The 14,895-nt window shown below is 33.8% G+C and overlaps 3 protein-coding genes and 1 long non-coding RNA gene across 4 annotated transcripts in view; 1 reads left to right on the forward strand and 3 right to left on the reverse strand.

Moving 5' to 3' along the window:
- Positions 1-14,895, reverse strand: part of LOC105330985 (uncharacterized) — a 101,632-nt gene that overhangs the window by 72,838 nt on the left and 13,899 nt on the right. The gene's annotated exons all lie outside the window — the stretch shown is intronic.
- LOC105338562 (uncharacterized) overlaps positions 1-14,895 on the forward strand; it is a 31,971-nt gene that overhangs the window by 9,545 nt on the left and 7,531 nt on the right. The window lies entirely within an intron of this gene.
- LOC136274584 (uncharacterized) lies at positions 2,770-6,503 on the reverse strand. Its single transcript, XM_066081737.1, has 2 exons — positions 6,407-6,503; positions 2,770-5,479 (listed from the first exon to the last, which is right to left on the reverse strand). The coding sequence occupies exon 2, from the start codon at positions 5,470-5,472 to the stop codon at positions 3,808-3,810; it is 1,665 nt and encodes a 554-aa protein (XP_065937809.1). The 5' UTR covers positions 5,473-5,479; positions 6,407-6,503; the 3' UTR covers positions 2,770-3,807.
- On the reverse strand, positions 8,899-13,853 carry LOC136269772 (tripartite motif-containing protein 2-like). The gene is made up of 2 exons (XM_066081734.1): positions 13,751-13,853; positions 8,899-12,020 (listed from the first exon to the last, which is right to left on the reverse strand). Exon 2 carries the CDS (start codon positions 12,011-12,013, stop codon positions 10,349-10,351), a length of 1,665 nt encoding a protein of 554 aa, XP_065937806.1. The 5' UTR covers positions 12,014-12,020; positions 13,751-13,853; the 3' UTR covers positions 8,899-10,348.

The following is a 14,895-nucleotide window of genomic DNA, read 5'->3' on the forward strand; positions in this document are numbered from 1 at the left end:
GTTCCGACAAAGGTAGATTAAAATTGAAACAGAGGAAATTCGGACTATTTTTTTCATTTTCTCTTAAAAGCTTTCTGTTGCAATGTATTTGCAAAAGTTAAGTTTCTATGTGTTTTTTCATATCATTTTACTTATTTTATTGTTGTATTTACTCGTCTATAAATTAATATCACTGGCTGGCACGCGATTTGAAAAATCTTTAAAACACATAAAAATCGATTCAAGATAAAATATCTCAAAATTTTTATCATTGACCTTATAAAATGTTAATGTCAACATTATGCAGACAATAAAAACAGTTTTAGGCAATCAATGGTTTGGAGCTCCTATTAGTCAATTTTTTGTAAAACTCGATTAAAAATTGGTACAATTTTGGAAATTGATAGAGGAAATTCGGACTAAATTAAACTTGACATTTGAGCTAAAAACGATTCATTCAAATATAAAATGAGTAAAGCAGTTCAAATTTTATCATTTCCAAACCTACAAATTGTTTTATTATTTTTAATAATTACAAAATAAAGTAAACCTTGAAAATGGTGGACAATTTTTTTCAAAAAACATTCAGAGGTCACTAGCAGAAAAAGTAGGCCATTGACCTAGTTATTTGAAAGTGAAAAATAGCATCACAAAAGTTGGGCTACAATGAACAGTAACTAAAGTAGTTATTCGTTCCTATTAGTGGATTTTTTTTTCGCTCCTGAGTAAACGTAATCCTTAATTCTCAGAAAATGTTGTCGATGTGCAAGAAAATAAACGTTAATGGTAGACAGACACATGTATCAATTTATTATAAAAAAAATGATATTAAATAAGACGACAGTCATAATTTTTTTTTACAGATCGAAGTCGGTTTGTGCAATCCGTCTCATAGACTTTTGGGAAATTTTTTTGCTTTCGTTAATTTGCAAGCGCCCCTGAAAAAAAACCAGTTAGTAAGTTGTACTTGATTGTACATCACACGACTTAAAATCAAATCAAACAAAAGGCCAGCATGAGGTCGGTCAAATGTTTTATTTCAACACTCTAATTTTTTTTTACAATGATCTCTGAATGATTTCCAAGTGAACATTGCATCAATTTCTGCTGAGATTTCGCGGTCCATATCTACTTCGTCTGAAATGACAAAATTACATGTAACTAATGACAAGTATTCAATGTGTTTAAAGAATGTTATCATAGTAGCACTGATAAAGAATAACATCAATGTATATTAATGCTACATGTATTGATCTTTGTGTAGAATGAATGGTAAATATTTACCGTCTTTTCTCAGTCACCTGAAACCTTCAAATACAATCATCACAAAGATTGAGAATCCTATCATTTTGATATCTATCAATGGAATAAAAAACACAATATTTAAATAACTTAAAATAAAATTAACTCGTGAAACGTGACAGAATCGTGACATAAAGTAATAATAAACAAAGCTCAAATTCCCATTATATATAACTTGTACGAAGAATTATGACTGACATAACATTTCAGTTTTGATTAAACAGAAATACCTGTTCATTGTGCCAAAAACATACATTTAATGCATGCTATTAAAACAATTACACACAAAAAATGTACGTGGTTTTAATACTTTCTAATCTACATCTAGGCAAAGAATAGTTTGAGAACCATCAGGGACTGGAACAAAGAACAACGTCAAAAAAGCCAGTGCCATCGATGGCTTCAAGAAACGAAGGTTATAGATCGGCGATCTTCTTCGAGTGTGTCCTACACCTGTAGCTCATCGAGTACATCATGTGAGTATACATTATATATCTACTTAGTTCGCATATACTCCTTTGATGTGTATATTTTGCACATGTAAATGAAATAATTGTATAACTGCAGTATAGTATACGTACTGATATACAAATTCATAACATACAGTATTTTGTCCAAACACGTACATGTATTATGCATAAAAAAGCTTATTATAAGCTATAAATATTACACATCAGAAATTTAACCATACAACAAGCCCACCTTGTACAGTCACAACAAGTCATACAAAATGTACATATATGTACATACAAACTCATTGTCATTCTCTCTGTCGGTCTGTCTGTCTGTTTGTCTGTCTGTCTGTCTCTCTCTCTCTACTAATCCCAATTTTTTGTCAAATGACCCTTGCACTTCTCTTTTTTCAACATTTGTTATCAATATGTTTTTGCAGCATTTGACAGTTCCTGGGGATTCCTCTGTAGCTGTACAAATTCCACCAATGGCGGTGCTGATCGGAGGATTAAAACGGAAGTAGTTCTTTTATCAGTCTTAGTCGGCATGGTCTATAATAATTCGAAATAGAAAAGATTGCTGAATAATTCGTTTATATATACAGCAATATATGTAACACGATAGAAAAGGTATTTCCTTTCAGTAACAAAAAATAATAATTTTAAATTTTAATTTGTGTTATCTGTGTACGAAGCTGGTTGTTGTAAATACACGAAGCTACAAAATTAATGTACAAAGTGTGCTTGTATTTGATTGTGATAATCACTTTTGGTAATTAACATTTCTTTCTTTATATATTGTACATGCAGGTACATGTATATCAGAGAAGTCACATTTATGTTTAAAAACTCATAAATACCGGCATGGACATGTTTTATATATAGTGCAAGTTCATTTTAAGCTTGAACATAAGTATATACTATGCATAATATATAGATAGTTTAATTTTTATAATTAATTTTGTTATTAAGCTGGACTTAATTTCACATTATGCATACTACATGTACATGTAGGTGCAGTCCCATAAGATTTTTTGTCATTATCAATGCATGTAAAATTCACCTGAATTATATAATTAATCTTCATAAAAACATAATTATTCCATGTTTCTATAATATGATTTTTGCTTTTTACCGAGTAATATAGTTTGTTTATCGTGTTGTTGACCACAATTGATCATAATAGATAAATTAATGCAACATTTATTAGTTTTTTATTTCACTACATGTTCTACACAGTGTTGGTAACAATCTTATCATTAGATTTTTTTAAATTCCCGGTGGATCAAAGAATCTACATGTAGTAAAACGATGATAATATGGATATTCCGTGTATGTTTCATATCTTTGACAAGAAGGTTACATGCATATACATACATATAGAACCATTTTAACAAGACCTTGGACTTTCAGTAGGACGTAGCTATCTATTTCCTGCGTCAAAGCAAGTTAAAAATGACGCGGTTTCAAGCGAAATATGCACCGATTGCGTAGTCTTAGCTCAAAAGCCAAACAAATCTTGTGGATTTCAGAGAGCCTAGGCTGCGTGGCTGACAATGAAATAGACAGACCTGCGCAACATTGCTGTTTAACACAACTACACTGTACTCAAAGTCCAAGGTCTTGTTAAAATGTTAAAATGGTTCTACAATGAATAAAAAGTGACGATACACAAAAATCTTACTAAAAAAAATTCAATATGAATACTGTATAAGCATTGAATGATACAAACATGCTAGTTAAATTGTATAGGACTGAGCAACTTGTCTATAAAATCTACTTCTGTCCTGATAATTCAGTAACTGACACACCGCTTGTTAGTTTACTTGATAAGGTACAATAGCTGTATATTATACATACATTCAAACAATGCTTAAATGCCCTTTCTCCAAATAATAGTAATGGAATAAGATAAGAGAATTTCTTATTGCTGCTTAAAGTTATAAATGAATACACTTTGTGAATTCATCAGTGTATAAGTAAGGTAAAGAATGAAATTCAGTATACACATAACTGTACACAGGAAAAGTCCACTTTTGTTTGATGAAAATCACATTTTTATATTTGATGATGTTTACTTAAAATATTTGAATTTCTTTACATTGCCGTTTGCGTAATCACAAACAAACAGATTGTCATTATTGTCCACACATAAACCAGTTGGATCATTTAGATCACAGTTATCAATGTAACGGAGAAACTGTCCATTCTGATCCAGAATGTGGATACAATGGTTGTCACCGTCTGCTGTCAGGATACGACTCTGACTGTCTGTTGTGATACCATAGGGATTAAATGGTTCGTTGTTGGTAACTGAGGGATGACCGGTGTATTTCCATCTGAGTTTCCCGCTCTGATTAACCATTACTATTGCACCAGCACTATAGTCAGATACACAAATGTCATGGTTTCTGTTCTCTGTGATGTGTTTCATAGAACTATTTCCCGAGTACAAAGGTTTACCTTCATCGTCAAACTGAATGGTTTGTTTCTCTGAAGATCCTGAGTAACGGACAACTTTGGATTGAGTTTCATCATCACTGTACATGGTAAGCAGGAGATCACCAGTAGAGGTGACACACAGATTACGAGGCACCCATCCCTTTAATCTGATTAACTCTTCTGTCTCGCTTCTCCTTACTTTATTCACTGTTCTTGTTTCTCTACCTGAGTACATTAGATTCCCATCACTGTCTACAGCTATATCACCGGGCCAAACACCTGATTTTGTATGGATTGTGTGAAGTGTTGAACCTTTGATATTGAAACATTCGATTTCATTGCTATTTCCACTCGTCCATATCATGTCTTCATTTACAAAGGTAACATTACGTAGATTTTTATGCCCAGTCTGTATTTTGGTAACAAGCTCCGGTTCATCCAGTAGTTCTTTGACTGAAGTGTTGGGTTGGTTTAGTGACAAGACATTTTCTTCTGTAACTGTAGATAATGGGGTGATCTGTCCAAACAAAGTATACAGCTTGTCACAGTCTATTGGTTTTGGAATGAATGTGGGCAGTGTAACCTTAACTTTGGGTGGAGGCTTGCTGAACTCTCTGATCTTAGAGTTGTATTCAATGGTAGAAGATACTTCAGTGGACTCCTCAATTTTCATTAAGGCATGCAGTGTTTCCTTTATGAGAGACTGTATCTGTTCGATATCATTCAAATGTTTCTGTAAAAGTTCTTTGTGTTTTACTTTTATGTCGCTGATTTCAGTTTTCATTTTGTTGACAATGATGTCAATTTCTCTGTGCCATTGCTCTCCTTGTTTGGACATTGTTGTTGTAAGTTTATCATATCCTCCATCAAGGCTTGCAAGCTGATTTTCTAAGTCAAATGCAATTTCTTCATATGTAGGGGAAATATGATTTTCTAACTCGTTTGTATCTTTTTTAATATCATCTTTCTTAGTTTTGTAAACTTCTGTAACTTCTACGAAGCTATGTCCTTTGTGCTGTGTAGATGCCATGCAGGAAGAACAAACAAACATATTGTTGCAATCCTCGCACTGGAATTCACAATTTCTGTGTGAGTGTGTTTCACATTTCGAATGAATAAGGGTTGATCTTCGTTTCTGGAAAGGAACTATTTTATGTTTGTCATATTCATCCAATATATGATCTAATATACAGGGTTTACATAGGTTGACATGACAAAAGTCACAGTAGCTGTGTACTATGGCGGTCTCACAAAGGTCACATCGGTGTACATCCTGGGCACTAGAACGGGGATTCATTGTTTTTCTATGAAAAAATAAATTAAAGACTTAAGATTGTACATTGATAAAGATAAAAAATTTCATATGTGTAGTCAGAGTGAATACTAGAAATTAATTTGGCTAGTAAAACGAATTTTTGAATTTTTTTTTTTTTGAATTCATCTACTACACCCCTTTCCTCACAGGAATCGGCGATTTTATCAATTTTTTTCTCATTTAGAACCATTTTGACAAGAGCTTGGACTTTAGGTAGTTGGTGTCAAACAGCAATGTGACGTAGGCCTGTCTATTTCATTGTGGGCTGCTCAGCCATTGCTCTTTGAAATCAACAAGATTTGTCTGGCTTTTGAGCTAAGACTACGCAATCGGTGTATATTTTACTCGAAACCAGCATTATTTCTAGCTTGTTTTGACGCAAGAAATTGATAGTAACGTGACGTCCTACTTAAAGTCCAAGGTCTTGTTAAACATGTTAAAATGGTTCTACTTTCAACAAATTGATAAAATCGCCGACTCCTGTGCTTTCCCCGTTAAGCTTCGGGTTTTTTTTTCAGTCGGACATTGAAACAAATTATAGAACACTTTTCAACACAGCTGTCTCATTTTATACATGTAAATCATTAGATTATAATAAATCAAGTTGTCATAGATGCGTTTGATAAACTATAGTTCCTGTGAATTATCCGAGTGAAAGATGATAATGTGTTAATGAAATTATCTTATAAAATATCCCTTTCAGCTATTTCAATTGCACTTCTTTCACAGGTATGTGTATTTTTATTAAAAATCGTCCAAATGTGCTGCATAAATATTTTGGGACAAACTATAAACATCACATTATTCAAAACGAAAGTAGCTCTAAAATTTCTAATGTAGGAATTGGAATTGTTTTAATCCCCATAGCTAGCAACTTATGTGTTCGTTTAAATGCAATTATAGATAGATAACAAACCTTATCAGCAAGAATTTACACAATTTATAACTGTCTGTATGCGTTCCCAATACAAACCATGGCTGATCCTGTTCTGGTGACCACCTGATCTGAAATAAAAAAAAAAAAAAAAAAGAAATCAGAGTTATTTCCCTTTCATCACTAACGCCCGTTGTCTGCATGGCAATTTGTAGCCCATGGGAGGATCAAAAGGGGAGGGGGTGTACGGAGGTTAGACCCCCCCCCTTTCTCTGGGCCAAATGACTTTTTAAATTTTGATTGTAGCGGTTATAATTATTGATCTGGTCATTTACATACAGTCATGTAGCTGTGATTGTGATGAAAGTAGCACAAACAGAAAATTGAATTTTCCGGGGATCAAATGGAGGGTTTTGTCCCCGGATCAAATCACAGGGGCTTGTGTAGAAAAAGAAACATTGTTATAAAAGTGGGTACCTCGGAGGAATATTTCCTCCGAGGTAACCACTTTTATAACGATGTTTTTTTTCTACACAAGCCCCTGTGATCAAATGGAGGATTTTGTCTACCGATGGAGGGGGGGGGGGGGGGAGGGTCTACCGGTATTGTTTTGTATTAATACCATAGGGTTTGATGCATAAGAATTTTGCAGGGCGTCCTGTCCCTATCCCGTATATCCGCGCATGAAAGTACTCATCCGGCGATTTATATATTATAACTAAAACACCTTAAATGTAGATGAAAAATGGTTTTGATAACTGAATATGGTTTCTGCCCTCTTTCTCTCTTTATTTCGTCTACTTAAATTGTTTACAATTATATTGTTCATTTTTGTTCTTATGGGGTGTTAAAAATTTGTATCTGTATCAATATTTGGACCACATTTTTGACATTTAGAGATCAGTGGCTGATCTAGCAAGTCAACAAAACACATGAAGTCAAATAAATCATAAATACTGATAAAAACTGATGAAGATACATGTACGTCTTAATTATATGTTGTCAGATAAATATATAGAAATGGTGTCGATGTGCCAGAAAATAAACGTTAATATATTTCATTATAATAAATTGATATTTAATAAGACGAAAGTCATAATATTTTTTTTTACAGATCTAAGTCGGTTTGTGCAACCCGTCCCATAAACTTTTGGTTTTCGTTAATTGGCAAGCGCCCCTGGAAAAAACATTAAGTAAGCTGTACTTGATTGTACATCACACGACTTAAAATCAAATCAAACAAAAGTCAGCATGAGATCGGTCAAATGTTTTATTTCAACATTCTAATTTTTTTTTACAATGATCTCTGAATGATTTCCAAGTGAACATTGCATCGATCTCTGCGGAGATTTTGCAGCCCATATCTACTGCGTCTGAAATGACAAAATTACATGTAACTAATGACAAGTATTCAATGTGTTTAAAGAATTTTATCATATTAGCACTGATAAATTAAAGAATAACATCAATGTATATTAATGCTACATGTATTGATCTTCGTGTAGATGAATGGTAAATATTTACCGTCTTTTCTCAGTCACTTGAAACCTTCAAATACAACCATCACAAAGATTGAGAATCCTATCATTTTGATATCTATCAATGAAATAAAAAACACAATATTTTAATAAATTGGAATAAAATTAACTCGTGAAACGTGACAGAATCGTGACATAAAGTACTGATAAACAAAGCTCAAATTCCTATTATATATAACTTGTACGAAGAATTATGACTGACATAACATTTCAGTTTTGATTAAACAGAAATACTTGTTCATTGTGCCAAAAAAAATACATTTAAAGCATGCTATTTAAATAATTACACACAAAAAATCCACGTGGTTTTAATACTTTCTGATCTACATCTAGGCAAAGAATAGTTTGAGAACCATCAGGGACTGGAACAAAGAACAACGTCAAAGAAGCAAGTGCCATCGAGAGCTTCAAGAAACGAAGGTTATAGATCGGCGATCTTCTTCGTGTGTGTCCTACACCTGTATACATAGCTCATCGTGTTCATCATGTGAGTATACATTATATATCTACTTAGTTCGCATATACTCGTTTGATGTGTATATTTTGCACATGTAAATGAAATAATTTTATAACTGCAGTATAGTATACGTACTGATATACAAATTCATAACATACAGTATTGTGTCCAAACACGTACATGTATTATGCATAAAAAAGCTTATTATAAGCTATAGATATTACACATCAGAAATTTAACCATACAACAAGCCCACCTTGTACAGTCATAACAAGTCATACAAAATGTACATATATGTACATACAAGCTCATTGTCATTCTGTCTGTCTGTCTGTCTCTACTCATCCCAAATTTTTGTCAAATGACCCTTGCAATTCTCATTTGTCAACATGTGTTATCAATATGTTTTTGCAGCATTTGACAGTTCCTGGGGATTCCTCTGTAGCTGTACAAACTCCAAGAATGGTGGTGCTGATCGGAGGGTGAAAACGGAAGTCGTTCTTTTATCAGTCTTAGTCGCCATGGTCTATGATAATTCGAAATAGAAAAGATTGCTGAATATATCGTTTATATAGACAGCAATATATGTAACACGATAGAGAAGGTATTTCATTTCAATAACAAAAAAAATAATTTTAAATTTCAATTTGTGTTATCTGTGTACGAAGCTGGTTGTTGTAAATACAAGAAACTACAAAATTAATGTACAAAGTGTGCATGTATTTGATTGTGATAATCACTTTTGATAATTAACATTTCTTTCATTATATATCGTACATGCAGGTACATGTATATCAGTGAAGTCACATTTATGTTTAAAAACTCATAAATACCGGCATGGACATGCTTTATATATATTGCAAGTTCACTTTAAGCTTGAACATTAGTATATACAATGTATAATATATAGATAGTTTAATTTTTATAATTAATTTTGTTATTAAGCTGGACTTAATTTCACATTATGCATTCTACATGTAGGTGCAGTCCCATAAGATTTTTTGTCATTATCAATGCATGTAAAATTCACCGGAATTATATAATTAATCTTCATAATAACATAATTATTCCATGTTTCTGTAATCTAATTTTTGCTTTTTACCATGTAATATAGTTTGTTTATCATGTTGTTGACCACAATTGATTATAATAGATAAATTGATGCAACATTAATTAGTTTTTTATTTCACTACATGTTCTACACAGTGTTGGTAACAATCTTATCATTAGATTTTTTTAAATCCCCAGTGGATCTAAGAATCTACTTGTAGTAAAACGAAAATAATATGGATATTCCGTGTATGTTTCATATCCTTGACAAGAAGGTTACATGCATATAGAACTATTTTAACAAGACCTTGGACTTTTAGTAGGACGTAGCTATCTATTTCTTGCGTCAAAGCAAGTTAAAAATGACGCGGTTTCAAGCGAAATATGCACCGATAGTCTTAGCTCAAAAGCCAAACAAATCCTGTGGATTTCAGAGAGCCTAGGCTGAGTGGCTGACAATGAAATGGACAGGCCTGCGTCGTATTGCTGTTTAACACAACTACACTGTACTCAAAGTCCAAGCTCTTGTTAAAATGGTTCTACAATGAATAAAAAGTGACGATACACAAAAATCTTACTAAAAATTTTTTAATATAAATATAAGCATTGAATGATACAAATATGCTAGTTAAATTGTATAAGACTGAGCAACATGTCTATAACATCTACTTATGTCCTGATAATTGAGTAACTGACACACCGCTTGTGAGTTTACTTGATAAGGTACAATAGCTGTATATTACATGCAAACAATGCTTAAATGCCCTCTCTCCAAATAATAGTAATGGAATAAGATAAGAGAATTTCTTATTGCTGATTAAAAATGAATACACTTTGTGAATTCATCAGTGTATAACTAGGGTAAAGAATGAAATTCAATATACACAGGAAAAGTCCACTTTTGTTTGATGAAAATCACATTTTTATATTTGATGATGTCTACTTAAAATATTTGATTTTCTTTACATTGCCTGTAAAAACCTCGCACACAAACAGATCATCATTATTGTCCAAACATAAACCACGAGGATACTTCAGATCACAGTTATCAATGTAACGGAGAAACTGTCCATTCTGATCCAGAATGTGGATACAATTGTTGTTAATGTCTGCTGTCAGGATACGGCTCTGACTGTCTGTTGTGATACCATAGGGATTAAATTGTTTGTTTATGGTAACTGAGGGGTGACCGGTGTATTTCCATCTGAGTTTCCCATCCTGATTAACCACCACTATTGCACCAGCCCCATAGTCAGCTACACAGATGTCATGGTTTCTAATCTCTGTGATGTATTTAGCATAAATATTTCCAGAGTACAAAGGTTTACCTTCATCGTCAAATTGAATTGTTTGTTTCTCTGTAGATCCTGAGTAACGGACAGCTTTGGATTGAGTTCCATCATCACTGTACATGGTAAGCAGAAGATCACCAGTAGAGGTGACACACAGATTATATGGCCTCCATCCCTGTAACCTGATCAACTCTTCTGTCCGGCCACTCTTTACTTTATGTACTGTTCTTGCTTGTGCATCTGAGTACAGTAGATATCCATCGCTGTCTACAGCTATATCATCGGGCCAAGCACCTGATTTTGTAAGGATTGTGTGAAGTGTTGAACCTTTGATATTGAAGCATTTGATATCAGTACTCGCTCCACTTGTCCATATCATGTCTTCATTTACACAGGTAACACTACAGAGATATTTTTGCCCAGTCTGTATTTTGGTAACAAGTTCCGGTTCATCCAGAAGTTCTTTCACTGAAGTGTTGGGTTGGTTTAGTGACAAGACATTTTCTTCTGTAACTGTAGATAATGGGGTGATCTGTCCAAACAAAGTATACAGCTTCTCACGGTCTATTGGTATTGAAATGAATGTGGGCAGTGTAACCTTAACGTTGGGTGGAGGCTTGCTGAACTCTCTGATCTTAGAGTTGTATTCAATGGTAGAAGATACTTCAGTGGACTCCTCAATTGTCCTTAAAGCGTGCAGTGTTTTCTTTATGAGAGACTGTATCTGTTTGATTTCATTCAAATGTTTCTGTAAAAGTTCTTTGTGTTTTACTTTTATCTCGCTGATTTCCGTTTTCATTTTGTTGACAATGATGTCAATTTCTCTGTGCCATTGCTCTCCTTGTTTGGACATTGTTGTTGTAAGTTTATCATATCCTCCATCAAGGCTTGCAAGCTGATTTTCTAAGTAGAATGCAATTTCTTCATATGTAGGGGAAATATGATTTTCTAACTCTTTTGTATCTTTTTTAATATCATCTTTCTTAGCTTTGTAAACTTCTGTAACTTCTACGAAGTTATGTCCCTTGTGCTGTGTAGATGCCATGCAGGAAGAACAAACAAAGATATTGTTGCAATCCTTGCACTGGAATTCACAATTTCTGTGTGGATGTGTTTCACATTTCAAATGAATAAGGGTTGATCTTCGTTTCTGGAAAGGAACTATTTTATGTTTGTCATATTCATCTAATATATGATCTAATATACAGGGTTTACATAGGTTGACATGACAAAAGTCGCAGTAGCTGTGTACTATGGCGGTCTCACAAAGGTCACATCGGTGTACATCCTGTGCACTAGAATGGGGATCCATTGTTGTTCTATGAAAAATAAATTAAAGACTTAAGATTGTACATTGATAAAGATAAATAAATTTCATATGTGTAGTCAGAGTGAATACTAGAAATTAATTTGGCTAGTAAAACGAATTTTTGAATAATTTTTTTTTTTCATCTACTACACCCCTTTCCTCACAGGAATCGGCGATTTTATCAATTTGTTTCTCACTTAGAACCATTTTGACAAGAGCTTTGACTTTAGGTAGTTGGTGTCAAACAGCAATGTGACGTAGGCCTGTCTATTTCATTGTGGGCTACTCAGCCATTGCTCTTTGAAATCAACAAGATTTGTCTGGCTTTTGAGCTAAGACTACGCAATCGGTGTATTTTTAATCGAAACCTGCATCAGTTTTAACTTGTTTTGACGCAAGAAATTGATTGTAACGTGACGTCCTACTTAAAGTCCAAGGCCTTGTTAAAATGGTTCTACTTACAAGTTACAACAAATTGATAAAATCGCCGACTCCTGTACTTTCATCTTCTAATCTTCAAACTATCTGGACAATGTACAATAATACATGTAGATCCTGTGTAAATGAAATCCATTCCCCCCTGGATATTCTTATGTTTATAATCATTCTAACAGGATGATTGATTTTATAGTCATATCACATGTTGATTATTGCAGTTCTCAAAAAGATCCTTAACAATTGTTTATATATTGGATATAAAGCTAAATCAAACTCTGAACCTTCTTTTGAGGCCGAAGAGTTGTCCTGGAGCCAAAGTCTTCACAATTATAAAGAATCATCTGGCTGATTAGTTTCTGAGAAGATTTTTAAAGATTTACTCTATATATATTCCTATGTAAAACTTTAACACTCCAACACCCCTAATGTGGCCCCACCCTACCCCCAGGGATCATGATTTTCACAACTTTGAATCTAAACTAACTGAGGATGCTTCAACACAAGTTTCAGCTTTCCTGGCTGATTAGTTTCTGAGAAGAAGATTTTTAAAGATTTACTCTATATATTCCTATGTAAATCTTTGACCCCCATTGTGGCATCACCCTACCCCCGGGGGTCATGATTTTTACAACCTTGAATCTACACTACCCGAGGATGCTTCCACACAAGTTTCAGCTTTCCTGGCTTTATGATTCTTGAGAAGAAGATTTTTTAAAATTTCTCAAATTTTTCAATTAATTTCTAATTATCACCCCTTGAAAAAGGGTGTGGCCCTTAATTTTCAAGGGGAGATAATTAAAAATTAGAAGCCCCTTCGCCTAAGGATGATTTGTGCCAAGTTTGGTTGAAATTGGCCCAGAGGCTATTGAGAAGATGTTGAAAATGTGAAAAGTTTACGAACAGACGGAGAGACGGACGACAGACAAAATGTGATCAGAAAAGCTCAAGTGAGCTAAAAAGATGTAAATATTTCCTATTAATTATAAATCTCCATAAGGAATCCGTTCCTCTGAATTTTTCCGAGTTAAAGATGATAACGTGTCAATGAAATTATCTTGGAAAATATCCCTTTCAACTATTTCAATGGCACGTCTTTCACAGGTATGTGTATTTCTATTAAAAATCGTCCAAATGTGCTGCATAAATATCTTGGGACAGACTATAAACATCACATTATTCAAAACGAAAGTAGCTCTAAAATTTCTAATGTAGCCGGGAACTGGAATTGTTTTAATCGAAAATAATCCCCATAGCTAGCAACTTATGTGTTGGTTTAAATGCAATTGTAGATAGATAACAAACCTTATCAGCAAGAATTTACACAATTTATAACTGTCTGTATGCGTTCCCAATGCAAAACATGGCTGATCCTGGTAACCACCTGATCTGAAATAAAAAAAAGAAAAAAAAAAGAAATCAGAGTTATTTCCCTTTATCACTATCGCCCGTTGTCTGGCAATTTGTAGCCCCATGGGGGGATCAAAAGGGGGGGGGGTGTGTACGGAGGTTAGACCATCCTCCCCCTTTCTCTGGGCCAAATGATTTTTTAAATTTTGATTGTACCGGTTATAATTATTGATCTGGTCATATACATGCAGTCATGTAGCTGTGATTGTGATAAAAGTAGCACAAACAGAAAATTGAATTTTCCGGGGATCAGTTAAATGGAGGATTTTGTCCCCGGATCAAATGGAGGATTTTGTCTACCGATGGAGGGGGGAGGGGGCGAGGGTCTACCGGTATTGTTTTGTATATATACCATAGGGTTTGATGCATAAGAATTTTGCTGGGCGTCCTGTCCCTATCCCGCAGATCCGCGCATGAAAGTTCTCATCCGGCGATTTATATATTATAAGTAAAACACTTTTAATGTAGATGAAAAATGGTTTTGATAACTGAATATGGTTTCTGTCCTCTTTCTCTCTTTATTTCGTCTACTTAAATTGTTTACAATTATATTGTTCATTTTTGTTCTTATGGGGTGTTTTTGTATCTGTATCAATATTCGGACCACATTTTTGACAAATCGAATTCAGTGACTGATCTGGCAAGTCAACAAAACACATGAAGTCAAATAAATCATAAATATACTGATAAAAACTGATGAAGACACATGTACGTCATTTTCATTATATGTTGTCAGATAAATAAAGTGACTTAATTGTGCCAGAAAATAAACGTTAATGGTAGACAGACACATGCACGGGCCCTGGAAGTTATTATAAATATATTGCATGTGCATGTATAAAAAAGTAATATATTTACAATAACATCAAGGGCCCGTGGACACATGTATCAATTTATTATAATAAATTGATATTAAATAAGACGACAGTCATATTTTTTTTTACTAATCGAAGTGGGTTTGTGCAATCCGTCTCGTAGACTTTTGGGTAATTCTTTTGCTTTCGTTAATTTGCAAGCGCCCCTGAAAAAAAAAAACATTA

Source organism: Magallana gigas, chromosome 4 (genome assembly GCF_963853765.1).
Source record: "Magallana gigas chromosome 4, xbMagGiga1.1, whole genome shotgun sequence".
NCBI lineage: Eukaryota > Metazoa > Mollusca > Bivalvia > Ostreida > Ostreidae > Magallana > Magallana gigas.

Bases quoted from the DNA above. Each gene is read 5' to 3' on its own strand.
- LOC136274584 (XM_066081737.1), bottom strand. From the start codon at position 5,472: ATGAATCCCCGTTCTAGTGCCCAGGATGTACACCGATGTGACCTTTGT.
- LOC136269772 (XM_066081734.1), bottom strand. From the start codon at position 12,013: ATGGATCCCCATTCTAGTGCACAGGATGTACACCGATGTGACCTTTGT.